This window comes from Onychostruthus taczanowskii, unplaced genomic scaffold (assembly GCF_017590055.1).
Source record: "Onychostruthus taczanowskii isolate IOZ18803 unplaced genomic scaffold, ASM1759005v1 scaffold95, whole genome shotgun sequence".
Taxonomy (NCBI): Eukaryota; Metazoa; Chordata; class Aves; order Passeriformes; family Passeridae; genus Onychostruthus; species Onychostruthus taczanowskii.
In genome coordinates this window covers 715,720-733,582 of record NW_024507546.1, presented here as the reverse complement: position 1 = coordinate 733,582, position 17,863 = coordinate 715,720, and the positions used below count along the sequence as shown (strand labels likewise).

Below are 17,863 nucleotides of genomic sequence, written 5' to 3'. Positions count from 1 at the left end.
AACTGCAGTGTTCCTTATTGATCATTGTCTAACAGGTATTTCCAGGAATAAACATAATCTCAGCCTCCTGCTTCTTATAAGATAAAACATGCACAGCTATAACTTACCAACAACAACTACTAATAAAATGTTAACTGAAAGTGGCCATACACCCTAAAATTACTTTAAAATATTCCATTAATTTAAAACTCTCACAGTCCATAACAAACTTATTAGAGGATATTAAATTAATCCACTACAATGTAGTTCTGCTGCAATAACTCAGCACCAAGTTCTGCTGCTGGCCCAATCCACTGAATTGGCTGGAAGAACAGAGAAGAGGAGATGACCTCTATGGTCCTATTTTTGTTTACACCTGTGCACAGACACACTACAAGATTTAACAAGACCTACTTCTTGCAAGCACAGCAGAAAGCATGGACTACAGGGATAAAAATTATGTTCTTCCCTAGACAACCTTTTTCTTTAAATCCAACAACTAATTAAACTGGTTGGACAGCCAGGCCCACCACCTCAAATCCTGGAAGTTTTAGGAATCTCACACCAGAAAAGACACTGAGGAGCTGGAGCATGTCCAGAGAAGGGAACAGAGCTGGGAAATAGAGCTGGAGCACCAGGAGGGGCTGAGGGAGCTGGGGGTCAGCCTGGAGAAAAGGAGGCTCAGGGGGGACCTTCTGGCTCTGCACAACTCCCTGACAGGAGGGGACAGCCAGGGAGAGGTCGCGCTCTGCTCCCAGGGAACAAGGGATGGGATGAGAAGAAACAGCATCAAGTTGTGTCAGGGCAGGTTTCCCCAACTGGGTATTGGGAAAATTTCTTCAGCAAAAGGGTTGTCAAGCATCAAAACAGGCTGCCCAGGGAAGTGGTACAGTCTCCATCCCCGGAGGAATTTAGAAGCTGTGTAGATGTGGCACTTGGAGATGTGGCTTAGTAGTGAACACGATGGTTCTGGGTTAATGCTTGAACTCCATGGTTTAGAGGTCTTTTCCAACCTTAGCAATTCTATGATTCTAATCCAAGAGGCATTTACTACCCAATTCATGCTAAAGGGCATGGATTTACCTGACAGGCTTCCCAGCCTACTGATGACCAAACAATGGATCAAAGTGTGGCATTAACAGAGCATAACTATACACAGAATTCTTGGGCAGAGCTTCAGATTCTCTGTCAAAATGAATTAGTGTTCTGTGAAACACATATTGCAATACTGACAAGATGACAGACATGACTGACAAGATCTTACAAATGACACTACTGTGACAAGCCAGTCTCAAGATGTGACTGTCCTCTCCAAGGGAGCAGTTTTTCAGGAGCCACAGTCAGTTTCACAGATAACTGCACAAGCACACTCACTCCAAGAGCTCAGAGCTGCTGCCAGAAATGGCCACACACAGAGAAGAGGAAGGAAAAAACTCAAGAGATGGTACACCTTGCAGCAACAAAAAAAACCAAAAAAGGAATGTTGTATGAGCTAATTTGGCTCTCCAGCTTATATTAATTGCATTTTCAATCAGTAAAACACTTAAAATCATATTTTGCTCCTCATTGAATCTCCACAATCAAGATCTGCTATAGTGTTTTACCATTCATGATAGCATAAGGATGTAAGAAAGTCTTATGAAAAGGCAACCTTTTCTAGTTTTCATCATTCTTTTCAGCATTTTCAGCATTCTTCAGAAACACTTTTCACCCCCCAGTTTACAACAATGTACTGACAGCATGTATAAGCCATTTAATACTGTCTTCTGCCTTTTCCCCCTCTATAACCATCTCCACTGTTTGTTAATCTATTTATTACCACCACTATTTCTCATTTTAAGTCAGAACAAATGTTTCTTGAGGGGGTCCTCATTTTCTTTGTTATGCAGAAGCTTGCAACACATACATATTCCTGTAACACCAGGAATAAAAATTGCTCATTTAGCAGTCATAGTTTTAATCCCTCTTTATCCCTAGTGCAAGAAACAATGCAGACCTCATCAATAATTAATTTTAAAGTTCAGAGACTTAAAGGGAAAACCTAGGTTTTACATTTTTTAGTTCTGACCTCTACATCCACATAAATCAAGAAGATTTTTTAGGAGAACCAGTAAACAAAACCCTAAAGCCTTCAAGTTATCTGTCACTGAAATCCAATCACAGGAGTCCAGACTAGCACCAGCTGCAAGAATTACAAGAATTAGACCATGAAAAGCTTTCTGCTTGGATTGTTATTGAAAACACCAGCTGAATTTATCGTGTAGCACAGAACAGCTCTTGAATGACTCACTAAAGCTCCACTTGAACGCCTCAGTGAATCTGCTCTAGACAAGAAGCATGGGCAGGATACACACCAGGCACAGACAGTGAAAAACCCTCAAGGGGCCCATTCACAGCTCCACTTTGTGGTAGTATTGCTACTTCGAATGGAATTGCACTTGAAATACACCTGCTCTGATGACTTTATACACAGTTGAAAGCCACATCCATACCTTCAGGGCGAGCTTTTGGCTTCTTCAGGCCTCCATCTTGCATCAGCTCAAAAGCAAAAGAAACATTGTGCACCTGAAAGACAAAGAGTTTAGAATCTCACAGTTATATAGTTATCAAAAGCCTTTAATCAAAAATTTTTAGATGCTTTATTCTCTCTGTACTTGATAATTCTATTTAAATCAATATTAAACATTTACACGATTAAGCATAGCAGAACCATAAAGTGCTTGGTGACAGCAGTTCCTGGGCAGGCTGTGCAGAGAATCTGCAAAATGAGCTAAGCACAACTGTTCATAAAGAGTTTCTGAACAAGCCCCCAGAGATCACACAGGAGTATAAATTTAGAGGAAAGAAAATGGACAAAAAGGGAAAGTAAAAGAAGGTGGGTGTCTTCATTTAATCTCTCCTTTGAGGAACAAAAATTACAATTTAAAGAGATCTGCATAGCAGATTTCTTGTCCACACTTACTGAAATTCAGGCAAGGTAATTAACATTATGAACTCTGTGCAGTTTTATCACTGCATATGACAGCTCTGGAGATACACAGTTTATTAGTCCGGACTTTATTAATAATCTCTTTTACCTGCTGCAGTTCCTCCTCATTCATTGCGACAAACCCAATCACTTTCAACATGGTATTTTTTTATCCCCCAAAACAACAATGCCTGCCTCTCCTTCTTCAATTTACAAATCCCCATTCCTCAAGGCTAAGTCTCCACACAAAACCACACTGTGACTTCTGGAATACTGGGTAATCTTTATCAATTCCAACCATTAATAATAAAATTGTAACCAAACAGGTGCTGGCTGCAACTCAGTACCCTGCATTTCTACAAGAATAAAAATTTAAGATAATAGGGCAAAGAAGCAAGAGAAAGCTATAAAGGACATGTGAGACACAGTAGAGAACCATCCCCCCAGAGATACACCTTTGCTGAGGGGCTGACAGCAACAACCTGTGCAGGAGCCATTATGAAAACCCCATTTTAAACAGCACTTACAAAGCATTCCGTCTTTTAACTTCAGTCAATGTTTCCACTTTTGACCTAGCCCCCTCCTGCTGCAGCTCAGACAACACAAAACCTGTCCTCTGCCCTGCAGAATCTGCCAAAATGAAAAGCAGGGGCACCTGCAGGACTGCATCAGGACCAGGTTCAGAGTATTCTGATATATCATCACCAAATACACACAGATGCATGTACAGGTCTGGGAACAACTGCAGAGGCAAACTTTTGGTTGTGACATTAAAACACAGCCTAAACACTTTTGTCACTGTGAGCATAAGGAGGGACACAGGACAATGGAGCAAGTATGGGGCTGAGAGCAAGAGATCTACACACAAGAATGCTTCAGGCAGTACTACAATCTAAAAATTACTTTGGTTATGTAAAGTACTATACAGTACAGAGCACTCATTATTTTATTTATTCACCCAGATATTTGTGAGCTTTATGTGTTGCCTGATGCCAGGAACAGAGTACCTTTCTACCTTAACTATGAGGAATTTACCTATTCATTTCACTATTTTTAGTGGTTTTAACCATCAAGTGCCACACCCTCTTTGCTAGATCTCCTGAAGAAAATATACCACCTTCTGTTTCACCTGGCACAAGGAGAAAAGATAAAACAACTGGAAAAAAACAATGTGATAATAATGCAGAAAGAGCATAACCTGGAGTTTCTACCCACCTTTTGATCAAAACTTTCAGGTGTTAAGTAGAAGTTGTGAAGTGGAACAAAATAGTCCTCAAGGAGACCCATAAGCAAAACCAAGTAAACACCATCTGCAAACTAAAGAGAAATATGAGGAGAATGCTGATTTACAAAACAGATGCTTTCATAAACAAGAAGAAAGAATGCTTGGCCCAAATTATGTTGGGGTTTTTTTTGGGTTTTTTTTTTTTTTTGGTTTTTTGGTTTTTTTTGCTAGCACAGAAGTGTGAGATGGTTCAGGAGTCTTTTCTTGCTTTCCTCATGTTCATTTAATTTGCTTGAGGAATCCTGCCAACTTCACAGCAGTATTAAAAAAAACTCCAAACTTCCCAGGGCACATTATATACCCCCAGTCCTACTGCTACAGTATCACGTCATTTCAACCATAATCCCTCTTAAGTTGTGTGTGTTAGACATTCAAATCTTTGTCCTTAATCAAAACTTGAAAATAAGTCTCCCCTGTCACAGGTAGGAAGTTGAATTTCATAAAAGAATTTTTCCCCCCAAGTAAAAATCGATTGTTTATGGTTTCAGAAAACACTAAATAATATCCTACATATTTTCAGCCACCCTATTCAGTGCTCCTACCAGACCAGATGGCTACTGACTGGCTAAGGGGGATAACGTTACACAGCTCTAAGACTTCCCACCTGCGATCATGACATGGCACATGTGACATCCTCTAAAAAATAAATTCTTGGGTATGGCTAAGGCAACAGTTTCTTGTGACAGATCAGATCCAGTCACCCATTTATTTCAGCGAAGCTGTAAAATAGCAATGAATGAATGACTGGTATTACACCAAGCCAGGCTCAAATGAATTACCCATACTCCTGGTATCATTCTCTGGATACTGTGCTTATCATTTTGCCGAGACAATAAGATAACCATCTCTCATGACTCCGTAAACTTTGGAAAGAAGGTCTGTCTCTTCTTAGCCAAGCCATGTCTGAAAATTTGCAATTTACACAGATTACATCCAAGAAGACAAAGCCTCCTACCTGGGTTTCCAACTCCGTTACTTCCAAATTCAGTTTATTCAAGTGTTTGTTCACAAAGGTGATCAGAGACTATTAAAAAAAACCCAGCAGAAACAGCGATGTCAGACACTACACTCCGTGCTGATGTGAAAGGGTTAACATAGCCTTTAAAGACATTTTTAAAAACAGAATAGGCATGTTTGCTGCCTGCTCTGCACAAATAAGTCCGCAGGACTTATTTGTTTGTACCAGGTGCCAGAACTCAGCAGATGGTGCTGTTACATGCAGCTCTCCCAGCACACCAAGCAAACTTCAGTGGCCTGGGAGAACACTGTGATGACATCAGTGCCTGAAGATGAAGTGAGCAGTAGGTGCATTTACTCTCCCCACTAATTTTTTCAGGTTCTTGAATGTGCCAATAGCACAGTGGTGTGCACACAACTCTGTTCCTGGAGGGATGTGCAGTTAGCACACAGATTACAGCCAGGATGTAGCCCAGGTCTGGGATTTCTATTCCAGATGCAAATCCTGCCATTACAAACCAGACCTGTGCTAATGGATTGAAACACAGACCTGTCAGCTCACTTACACCACTTACAGAAGGCACACAGAGTGTTACCACTTTTATTATGTGGAAATAGTCAAGTTAGTTCTTTTTCCACTTAAAAGGACTTTTCTAAAAGACATTTCAGGCTGGAAAGATAAAAATCTTCTTGAGACTTCAAAGCATTATTTTAAAAGCACACATCCTTTACTTCACACAAGGGGAAGGGACAATTTTCAACACTGATCTTCACATACTGCTCTCCTAATAAGCAGTTTAACAGCCAGGCTGGAACTATCTGATGGAACTACACGGAGTCTCATATATTGCCCCAAAGCAGCAGGAGCTGGCAGAGAGAGATAAACAGCTACATTACCCCTCTGCTCTAACACAAAGCCATGCCAAAAATATCTCTGGATGGACGTGTTGTGCAATGATGCTCAGCTTTAAAGGACAAAGCAAGGGACCATAGGAATAAGTGCTTAGTACCTGGGCAAAGCAGCTCTTTCATAAAACCTTTATATTCAGGAAACATCTTTATGGGTGAATCACATTTTAATGTTTGGAAAACATCACCTGGCTTTGACACAGTGATCCCTGGGGATAAACACCCTTTTCACTACTTCAAATTCCTCTTCTCTTATTTGCTGGATGCTTCTGAATATCTTTCCAAAAGCACAAAAAAAATGCAATGTGGAAAATAAAGCTAGGATTTTACTTTTTACCTTTTTGACTACGCTGAGCTTGTCTGGTGCATGATCAAAAAGAGTGTCAAAGGCATCGCGCTCTGGTTTGGGGGAAAAAAAAATTTAAAAAATTAAAATCACCTCCAACAGCACAAGTGTGGGAAGCAGGTTTCCTGTCCAAAACATAAAGGTTTTTCTCCTCAGAAAGTCATGTAACAGAGACCCAAGCTAAAAGTCAGCACCCTATTCTGGCGTCTGGCTATATGCCAGAGCAAACTGCCCTGTGAATTTTAGAGGTAAGTGAAAACAAACATATTCACTGATTTCCCTTTTCTGCCATTCAAAATTGGTACACAAAATGCATGGGTGATAGAAACACAAATTCTGACTGTACCCCAATTCTAACTTAAACAGCTATGGTTGCATCAATATTCAGTGTCAAATTCAGACATTAATTTGGTTAATTTAAAATTACTGGTAGTACCCTTGAAATCAGTAATGTTTAGAACTGAACTCATGTGAATTCTGATTCAGCAGTGTATGAAGAGCAAAGTGTACAGACAGCATAAATATTTAAATTATGTTTCTACCTTCAAAGCACTATCAATATCTAATCAAATCTGTTTTCAGCATCATTTTTAACAGCTTTTCCATTATCAAATACTTTTTATTTACAGAACACATTTTAATAGTTTTCTACTGTCAAATAAACAAACATATTTATTACCTAAATTCCTTTGGTGTCTGAAGATACTTTATTTAGCCCCTATAGCTCCCTGACATTACTTATTTTCCAGTGCCTTATTAGTATTTAATGTAGATATGCTGCAAGAGGAGAGATGATCGTTTTAACATATTATAGTGGGAAAATAAAGAAAATAAATTACTTATTTTCATCCTTTACAGGAGCATACATCTTAAAATAAGAAATTACTTAATGCCACTAAAAAAAATAAATGCACAAAGGGAATTGTCTTGGCAGCAACACCAAAAGAAATGGGTTTTGTTTAGAAGACCAGACATACAGTTGGTAAGGCCTAAACTTCAAAGTCTAGAAAATGCAAAAGAGATAAGATTCTCCACGCAAAGGAATTAGATCTGGTCCTACCCATTATGCTCCATGTCTGCATGGAGTAACAAAACCTGTCCCCACAACACATTCCAACCTCATAGAATTGCTCAACCCATTGTCTTGGTCTGCTGAAAGAAAAAAATGACCCGATTTCTGTGTCTGACACAAATCAAACACACAAAAAATTCAGAGTCAAGTTTGTTACTTACCAAATCTTCCCATCATCATCCTGCAAGTCAGAGAATTCAAAAACATGGAGTTAGTTCATGAATAATCAGTTTCGGAAGACAAGAGAATGGCCCTAAAAGGAGTTGTCCTTCAATATGCAGAGGGCCAACAACTTGTGCAAACTCAGGGGTCTGAGCACATCACAGAGCAGACTCAAGGTGCTGCAGGAATGCCCCCAGCAGAGCACCAGTGAAGTCAGGGAAATCCATTTGAAATGAATGGAAATGCTTAATTACATTTTGCACACAATTATGACTTCTTATCCATACTTTTTATGATGAAGGGTGAATGACTAAAAGTGCCTGTGTGTGTATTTCCACAAATATAATCTAAACCACACAGCTTACAAGAACCAAAGCCATCTATCTCACTTTAACCTGATTTCTCTGAAGAAAACACCTTCTATGTGAATATAATGTAAATAAAACTGTCACATATGAAATACATACATAGCCAATGACATCACCAGACATATGCAGATGTTTATCAGCTCAGAATCAGGCCCTGATTTGCCCAGAGGAATTGGAAAGTATTCAGTGAATGTTGGATTCGGCTGATCACTGCATTTTCCACAGGTGTACTTGTGACTGGATATGCAACACATTAAGCAGTAATCTCTTAATACTGTGTAATATTAATTAGCTCCATAAAATATACGTATAAACACAAAGGCAAATCCGCAAACATCTTTCTTGCTAAAAAACATCCAAGCCCCTGCCTGCAGATCACATCTTGCAAACCACATCTGGAGGAGAGTACAAGCTCACTGCATTGTTCAAGGGCACAGGAGAGAGGGGAGGAATTTTGGCCCACAAACCTGAGCCAGAGCTCTGATCCTACAAAAACCACTATGAGATCTTTAATGTCCACACAGACACATTATGATCTCATTTCTGAACACTTCCATCTGAAAGATCTTCCCCACTAAGCACCACATGGTGCTTCATTTATGCTCAAAGCCATGGGAAGCTGAGCCAACTCTACAGGAAGCCAATGCACTGATAAACTGAAGGAGGGCTCATGTAAGCCCCTCTTAGAAAAGTTGCCTTCAGGCCATGTGAAGGAAACCTCAGCTTTCAGCTGAAGCCAAAATGCTTGTCTAGCCTTCTTACAAAAAGGACTGTAAAAACGTACAGCAAAGTAAGCTGGTACAAAAACTGGAGAGGGAAGAGGTTTATTTATTTATTTTTGCTGAGCTCTTCTCTCCTTACAGTTTTAAGTGTATCACTTCAGTTTAGAGAGCTATGTCAAATAATTGCCTTTTTTCAAACTAATTCTCCCCCAAAATATATACGTTAGTCCTTCACTTAATAGAGAAAACAGCACTAAGCAGAAAGCAGATATACATAGCTACATCCAGTAGGCGGGGGGGGGGGGGGGGGGGGAAGGCTCCCAAAAGTCACTTTCAGTTAAAAGCTTCTAAGACACAAGAATTTCCAGAGGACACTTCTCCCTTGTAGCATATTTTCAGAGACCAAGTAATTTCTATATAGTTAAAAAAGCACCACATGAAAGGATTTCATTAATTTAGCAAGGATGGGGGATGATTAAACTTCTCTCATGCTTAGCAATGGTCTCACATCCTGCACAGAAGTGTTTTGTGCTTACTCTGTTGTGGTCGTCAGCTCCTCTGAAACATGAGTGGTCTGAAGGAGGCCTTCACGTTTCTGGAAAGGAAGATGGAATTAGCAAAGAAGCAGTTCATCAGGGGCTCATTCAGCATCTTTCAGAGCACCAGAGGACAGAACTGGATGAATTTACTAAGTTTCACAGAGGCAGAGGTGAAACAGCCGACACAGAACAGTAGCATTGATCAGGCTGACAGCCAAAGGGATGTTTGGGAAATGTGTGTTTACACCTATATTTGCAGCTAACTGCCTCACTAACAATCTTCCTCAGAACACAGTCAACATCATCTGGAGTTTGTTAGCCCCTTAGACCTTAGATCCCTGCAGGGCAGCTGGTAATGTCACAGTGCCAACCAGCAGCTTGGCACATATGGCAGCCTGACTGTTCTGGGACAGAAATGACACAGATGGCTGCTCCCAGGCCAGGGCTCCAGAGTGCTGGCACAGCTCTCCTAGAGAAGGCATGGCACTGGGGCCACTGCCACACACCTGACAGGGACACACACATCCTCCAAGGAAACACAGGGAGCACAAAAAGCTCAGCTAATGATTTCACCATGAACAGCACTTCCCTGATACCAGGTTGCCTCTCCTTGGCATAATTTTCTGCATGAATAAGGAGTCTCTACCCAAGAGAAATAGCATGTGTTGAGACAGTTTCAAAATACCCCAGAGGGTGGAAGTGCCTTCACCTGAGTGAAACAACTCACTTAGCATCTCCTTTCAAAACTATGCCTGAGTGGAGAAATTTCTTTCCTCCCTCCTGTGTGCTCAAAAAGCTGACAGAAAAAAGAGCTCAAATCTCAGCAGCCATGTAGCAACCAGGTCTGTCAGAATGAGGTCGGGGAGGGTTAAGGGAAACAACGCCCCCAGGCACAAGCTCTGTAGATCTTTACCATCCCAGTCCAACCTCAAGCAAGAACTTATTAGGGAGAACAGCTTTGAGGAGAAACACATCCTTCTCCAGAAGCAGTCTGAGAAATGAGAATTGAAATCTAAAACCCTGTAAGAGGAGCTCCTACCCCTCCACTCCCTACTGAAGAAATGAAGGTAGGCAGAGCTGCTGGAAGGGAGGGAGCCTGGCTGGAGGCATGGGGGGAGCTGTAGCAGCTCCATGCCTGCCGGGGGCCCTGGGCTTTGTGCTGCCAGCTGGCCATGTCTCCACAGTCCTCACTTCCCTATCACACTCCTATCTCATCCTGCTCCCCTGAGGGAGCCATGGGAACAGCACCAGGAGCTTGGGGGGAAAAGCCAGCATGACAGCATGGACCGAAAAATGAGGAGGCATCTGACAGGGCACTGTTTTCCTGCATACAAAACAATGCTGCCTTTATTCCATCCCACCATGTCTCTGCTTTATTAACATAGGGCTCAGGACCTTCCAGGCACCCTGGAACCCCAGGGAGAAGATGGTGTAACCTGTGAACAAAACCTCAGTAAGTGATGACTCATGAGTAATGTCTCCAAGTGCCTGATAAGAAAGAGGAATGGATTCCAGCACTGGTTCCCCAGCTGGTGGAAAAGGAAGCACTGCTCCCCCTCCCAGGCAGCCCAGCATGCTGCTCCCACAGCAAGCCTAGGTCTCCTGACCTTGCAATCCAAAAGCAAATGTCATTCCTTGAAAAAATCTTGATTCCTTCCAGCACTGGCACCAGACATATTTATTCTTCATCCTGCCTTGACTCTGACCTTTCAGTCTGCAACGCAGACTAAAAGGGAATTACTGTGAAAATACCCCAAATCTCCCAGCAGCACCAAGGTGGGACATGCTGCAATTTTAAGAATGAGGCTGAGGCAAGCTAAGCATATAAGGTAACAATTCCTGAGGCTTGCAAAAATAACCAATACAGTGAGCCTTAAGGACAAATTTTCCACTTAATTCTGAGAACTTTTTTGTTTTCCTGAATTAGGGTATTTCTTCACCATGCAAGCTTGCATTTAGAATAGCAGGCAGTCAAGTCAGCTGGAAAATCTCAGTATTTTCACTCCTCACTGGAAGCACCGCCAAAACCAACAGAGTTTCTCTCCTCGCTGCCCTCACTGAGGAGGGCTGGAGTGACAGGCACATGTTGAGTGACACCAGCATCAAAGCATGTATCACCCTTAACTCAGCACTTAGAGCAGCTGCTCACAGAATTGAACTAGAAGGCCCACCTGAACTCTTGCTCTGCCAGGACCCTTCTTGAATAACTTGGGCATACATTGCCATGGTTCCCCAGTTTCCTATTTCACACAAACAAACCAGCAAGAAAACAAATTCTGGAGGTTGATTGAAAAAAGGTTTTCAAGTTACTTCCAAGTAACTGTTTCAGGAACTCTGCTCTTGAGAGGGGCTATGACATGGAGGCCATTATGAAATAATAAAAAGAAAAGTGGTTTTCTGCTGGGTTGGTCTTGTAGTTGTTCCATATAATATGGAAAGACAGATAGATAGCTAAAGGTTCTTCCCTCCAAGGAAGGTAAAACAAAGTCATCTCGAAAATGCTTGCGGGTTTCTGAGCAAACTAACCATGCAGGACCAAAAAAAGGATAGTGCATTGTTTGACAAACCCAAATTGACCTACAAAGATTTCTCAGACTCTAAATCAGTTATTTTTAATTAAAAAAACATATGCAACACCTTAAGAAAGTCTCAGTCTGTCACCTCAAGATGCTATAGGAAGAGAAGGATTTAATGGAAGGGCAGAATCACCATGGAACTGTGGAGATCTGGATAAAATGCGCTACCTTCCATGTAGCACAGTGCTGTCATAATATTATCTCACTTTGTGGATTAGGACACTGAAAGTACGAGGAAAAAAGAGCCTACAGCACTTACACAAGCTCATAAGGTATTCTGCATTGGTCTGGGATGGGCTGTGGAAATGCACGCCTCTTGGCTGAGCAGTCACTTGCTAAACCACTTTATTTTCATGATGTAAGCATAGTCCTTTTGGGGAAGAAGAACCTCAGGGATGTGCACAGAGTGAGGACAGCTCAACAAGTGGATAATCAAAGTCACCCATGAAAATGAGACTTAGCTAGTTTTGAAAATTTCAGTGTGGGTGTGTTCTGCACCATACTCCACAGCATCTTGCATGGCTTTCTTGCTGAAGGGTCAGTTCTGAAAGACTTGAACAGAAGTCACTTAAACTGTTTATTTACCCCCTCAAATGTATATTCAAGCAAAAAGAGGCATTTAAATGAAAACCTCTTAGTTAACACCTTATGTTAACTGTGATCTAGTTTGACAGAACCCTGTTCATTGCTGGAATATGTAACAAGAGATCACTTCAAAACAAATTGGTAACAGTGGCAATAATAACCTTAATAGTAGTTTTCTTGTTTGGATTAGGAACAATATTCACCTCATCACCATTCTGTTTGTCATTAGAATAAGAGAGGCTAAACAAAGTCCATTTAAAGAGATCTGTGTTACTGAACCAGCATGTATTTTTAGACTAGATTACGGATGCTGAGCTACAAAAATTCAGTTTACCAAACTGGACGGCAGAAATTGTTTTTTTCCAGAACAAACATGCTGTTTTCATACCACCCCTCACTTTCCATTTAAATAAACAAAGATGAAGAGTTGCAAGCTTTTCCTAGCACTGGGCTAGGGATTGAGAGAAGCCTCCTCTGGCACAGGGCCAGCTCCAGGACTCCAGGCTCTAGATCCAAGAGCCTCTAGGATTTTACTTAACTCCCACTATACCTGACTCCTTGGGGACACAGGTGTTGCTCTCTTTCCTGCCTAGTTTCTTGTCAGCCTTTATGTCATCCTTGATCTAGTCTCAAGATCCAGGAGCTCTGATGAACCAGATGGAGTCTCCTCTATATCCCTCCAATAGCAAAAGAAGTGAAAACCTTCTCCACAGCCTTCTCTGTGCAGTACAGGTGGATGATTCTGAAGCTTCAACTAAAGACAAGGAAAGGGAGGCTTTATCTCTCTACCTCATTTTTTTTCTGCCTTAGCAGTTATAGAAGACACTTCACTGTACTGAGCAAAAGGAGGTTTTTCACATCAGGGTGTGAGAGAGCTGCTGACCGGCTTATATTTATATATATTCCTCCTTATGTTTCCAAGACAGACAAAAGAAATCCAAAAATAAATCAGTCTCCTATTTACATTCATGTTACTTTATAACTAACTCACTGTTCTTAAATTATGACTTTAGTTCTGAAAGAACTAAATCAGTTCAAAATCACCTCCTATAGATAATACACACATTTATTATGAACCAGGGAACATCCATCAATTTCTCATTTACATCACACCCTGCATGTCTAGAGCATCCAGGCAGGCAAACTGGAAAGCACCATTACTTAAATATAAATCAAAATGAAGCTCACGTAATCAACCATCCTGCATCTTGTGAGGGGATCCAGGTTTGCAAAACAAGGTGTGGGATCACTTTATCTTCTTCATTCTTGAAACGAAACTCAGCTGGAACAGTAAATAGCACTTCCAGAGTGAGTGCCACAGCAAACAGGCAGAGTGCCAGCTGGAACACATCTGCCTGGGGCCCAGCAGTTAGGAGAAAAACTGGGTTCCCATGGGAAGCTTTCACTGGGATATAAGGCAAGGAAAAAGAAGAGCTGCAGATGCTTGAAAGTAGAGCCTTTTTACAGGGAAAGGTCGACACAAAGCAGAGAAAGAAATAACCAGAGCAGTATCTAGGGCAGGGGGGAAGCAGTCAGGTTCCTTAGGTCAGATCTCTCCCCAATATCTAAGGAAAGCTAACAAAAACACAGGACAGTGAAAGAAATTATCAAAGTCTATCAGGCCTGCCAAGGAAAGCAACATGTCTAAGTCTGCACATGAAGTCACTGGAGAAAAACAGCACTGCTAACAGGCATTCCAGACTGGGGAGATGTTATGTGCTGAAACTCCTTCCTGTGCTGTTTAGGTTTCAATGGCTTCTCTGCAAAAAACGCATGGCAAAAAAAAATGTACTGCAGTGACAGAAATTACAAGCCCAATGCTCCCTTATGCAAAATCCCATTGCATGCTTTGAGCTTGTTATTGCAATAGCAAAGGGTGGCCCCAAACCTACCAAAGATGTGCTGTCCTTGGGGTCTCATATAAGCACATGCAACCCAAAAATGCATTCCCAGGCATGGGATTCACCAAACAAGTGGGACAGACATTTTCTGAATGACAAGAGATGGGAGGCAATGGGTGGGAGCAGCTCAGCAGTGCAGAATCCCCTCTGCTCCTCCCAGGAGCTGGTACTCACCCGTACAACCACCACCTGCACAGACACATGCTCAGGCAGCCGGATGGGAGCTCGGAAATGCATGGCCAAAGCCACCAGAAGGTGCAGGATGGAAATCAAATTCTTGCCATGGATGGCTGCAGAGAACAAGGGAAATGAAAAAAATGAAACGACACTGAGGTGTTATTTTAAACAAACAGCTCTGGGGGAAAAAGGCAGTGAAAAATGCTTTTGGTCAACAGTCTTTTTACCCTTCTTCTTCTTCTTCCTGAATTAGTAAGGCCTACAATGTAACTTCACAGGTAGCAAAGCCTAGATTCAGCCCTTCCTTTAAGCATAATTTACAAGTCCCAGCCCTCTCTGATCACAGACAGGCAGACTCAATCACTTGCTTTTCATTGCACTGGAGGATACTGGAGAAAAATGCTCTTAGCAGACTTCCTAAGTGATAACACACTTACTGAGACAGAAAATATAATAAAAGTCCTTACAGTCAACATTCCACTTGATTGTCCAGCCATGGGGTCGGAGTAAATCATGGACAGCTTCCAAGACTGTCTGCAACTTCTGCTTCTGACCAATTTCAGATTGTGTCACCTCTGCCACATTCAGTTTACGGTCAGCCAATTTTTCTGCATTTGAAAAACAAACAAAATAAATAAAAAGGACAGACAAAACCAGATTATACTGTGTGGAAATAAGCACAGATCACTGGAGTCCACTAGACTCCAGACTAGTCCACCTTTTCTAAGAGAATTATTCTCCTTGGAAGGAAAAATAGCTGAAAGTAAAACTTTCACGAAACTATGTCAATTCCAATAAAAATGTGACAAAACTGGTAAAGTCTGGCTGAACATGCTCATCAACCAGGTGCCAAAATATGTAACAACTTTCAGCTAGACATCAAGCTAGCAGCAATATTAATTATACCTCCCAATTTCTTTCACTGCAGAAAAGCATTTGGCACAACACAGCCTTCACTGCACAAGGAATCTGCACAAATACAGAGGACTTTTTTACAGCTAATTTAGAACAATAAATGGGAAATATTTTGTATGAACATTTACTTCAGCTTGACAAGCTTTATTTCAAGTCAGCTGAAGGTAAATGTGCTAAAGCACATTTTGCATCCTCAAACCCTCAAGACTCATATGTCCTAGGATTAGCTCAGTAGAACTAATTTAAAAAGTAAGTTGGTACAATCTTGTCATGTTGTTGACATTGTCACATCATAGTTGATTACATCCAAAATGAAATAAAGCATGAGAATGTGCAAAATTCCATTACTAAAATTTCAGTTCTGCTTATGTAATAGAACTATTTGTCACCAAAGTCACAGACAACTCATTCTTTTCCTCTGTGTTGTGGCCCTTGCAAAAGAGACAGGAGCTAAAATTCTAAAACAAAGAAAAACCAGGCAGCTGAGGAAGGTGGGGTAGAGTCCTCCAGCCATCAGAGCAATGGGAACAGCTGATCTCTGTTCTCCCTCCACACCCATAAGAAAATGTGGCCAAACTCATTGTGCTGATCTGTCCAGGACATCAGGACTGGTTGGCCATATTCCAATTATATACTATTCCACTCTCTAAAACAAAAAACATACTTCACCAAAACTGTTTCCAGAAAATGAGATTCTAAAGAATCTGAAGACTCTTTCAGAAATGTTTCAGAGTTGTCAAAATTCCTCTTTTTCCAATAATGGAGATATTTCTGCTCTCAGGTTCAAGAGTATGCTTCTTCTGGATGTTTTATCTAGCTGAAGATTTTTTTTAAAAATTTTTTTAAATTTTTTTTTAGTGGCAGCAATACAAAAGTACTCTAGTAATCCAAAGAGAAAAGACTTGGAGGTTATCAAATAACAAATACTTTGAACATCTTGACTGTTTCTAGCAATCTAAAGTAGGGATTTTTAAAATCAATATTATTTTATCAAGATTATCACAACAAGCAAAATAATTTTTCAGTCATATGTTAGGGCTTCTGTCTATTCTCAGCCCAGGTTACCTATCAGTCAGCAAACAAATCATTTCCTTTCACACCAACGTTGTGTGTACCAAGACATTCCATCTTCTGTGAGTGGCACTGCTTGCACCTTGATAAAATTAACTAAACAAGGAGCTCCACCTCCATCAGTCATTTACTAATATCTTGTTTCAAACTACTTCAGCATAAGCCCAGTGACAAACTGTCTTTCACCCTTTTTTGGGGGGGCCTGGCTATCAAGACAAAACACCTCTCACTCAAAAGGAATGGTTAACTACTACTTAAAATTTAATGACCACACATTGTTAGTTTTTCCAGGAAGGTGAAGGAAGGAACAAAGACACTGATGAAGAGCAGCACAAGACTGGGGCTGAGCCATGCTACCTCCAGGTCAGGGGAGATACCTCTGCTCTCCAGCCAGGGGTCCAAAATGAAGGAAATGAGTAAAAGCTCAGTGCAGTAAAAGATCTCTGGCTGCAAGATGTCCAGGTCCATCTTTCCTTCTGTCAGATATGCTAAGTCTGACTGATCTACACAGAGAACCATAGAACCATTTGGAAGGCTGGAAAAAATGCTTAGATTACTGAGTCCCAGCACTAACCCAGCACTGCCAAGTCCACCACTAAACTACATCCCCAAGTGCAAGACCTGCATGACTTCTGAACACCTCCAGGGATGGTAACTTCAACACCATCCTGGGTAGCCTGTGCCAAGGCTTAACCACCCTTTCAGTGCAAAAATTTTCCCAATATCCAGCCTGAAGCTCCCCTGGCACAGCTTGAGACTGTTTCATCCTGTTCCCTGAGAGCAGAGCCCAACCTTCTCTGGATGTCCCCTCCTGTCAGGGAGTTGTGCAGAGCCAGAAGGTCCCCCCTGAGCCTCCTTTTCTGCAGACTGAGGCCCCTCAGCTCCCTCAGTCTCTCCTGATGCTCCAGCCCCTTCCCCAGCTCCACAGAGTTATGAAGAACAACTGGATTCAAGCAAATACTCCCCAGTTTAAATTACCTGTTTACCTGCTGATCCATACAACATTTGGAGGCTCTTGGCTGCAGGCTAACCCAGAAGTGCTGAAAGTACTCTTGCTTCATTCCTCCAGTTATTATTTTTGTGGAGTTTCAACTGCACACAAAGCTAATTGTCATTAACTAATTTTAAAAGCTTGTGGATGTACATCAAAACACCTCACATTTAAGGGGCCTGTGCAGAAAAACCAGCAACCAGTGGAACCAGGAGCACTAGGTCCTTCTGCCTCACTGCGACACACACACTCCCCATAGCCCAGCCCACTCCTGAAAACACATCAGAAGTGAGCGGAAATCAGTCTGGCTAAGAAAAAGTGTGGATTTACATGGTACTGG

At 41.5% G+C, this 17,863-nt stretch overlaps 1 protein-coding gene across 4 annotated transcripts in view; it reads right to left on the bottom strand.

The window, feature by feature from the left end:
• PARVB (parvin beta) overlaps positions 1 to 17,863 on the bottom strand; it is a 51,657-nt gene that overhangs the window by 4,404 nt on the left and 29,390 nt on the right. For all 4 annotated transcript variants that reach the window (XM_041426802.1, XM_041426804.1, XM_041426805.1 and 1 more), the window contains exons 5-12: positions 15,014 to 15,154; positions 14,544 to 14,659; positions 9,305 to 9,363; positions 7,678 to 7,697; positions 6,436 to 6,497; positions 5,188 to 5,256; positions 4,163 to 4,264; positions 2,472 to 2,544 (exon numbers count right to left, since the gene is read on the bottom strand). In XM_041426802.1, the coding sequence (XP_041282736.1) occupies positions 2,472 to 2,544; positions 4,163 to 4,264; positions 5,188 to 5,256; positions 6,436 to 6,497; positions 7,678 to 7,697; positions 9,305 to 9,363; positions 14,544 to 14,659; positions 15,014 to 15,154 (642 nt within the window). The remainder of the gene's footprint in view (positions 1 to 2,471; positions 2,545 to 4,162; positions 4,265 to 5,187; positions 5,257 to 6,435; positions 6,498 to 7,677; positions 7,698 to 9,304; positions 9,364 to 14,543; positions 14,660 to 15,013; positions 15,155 to 17,863) is intronic.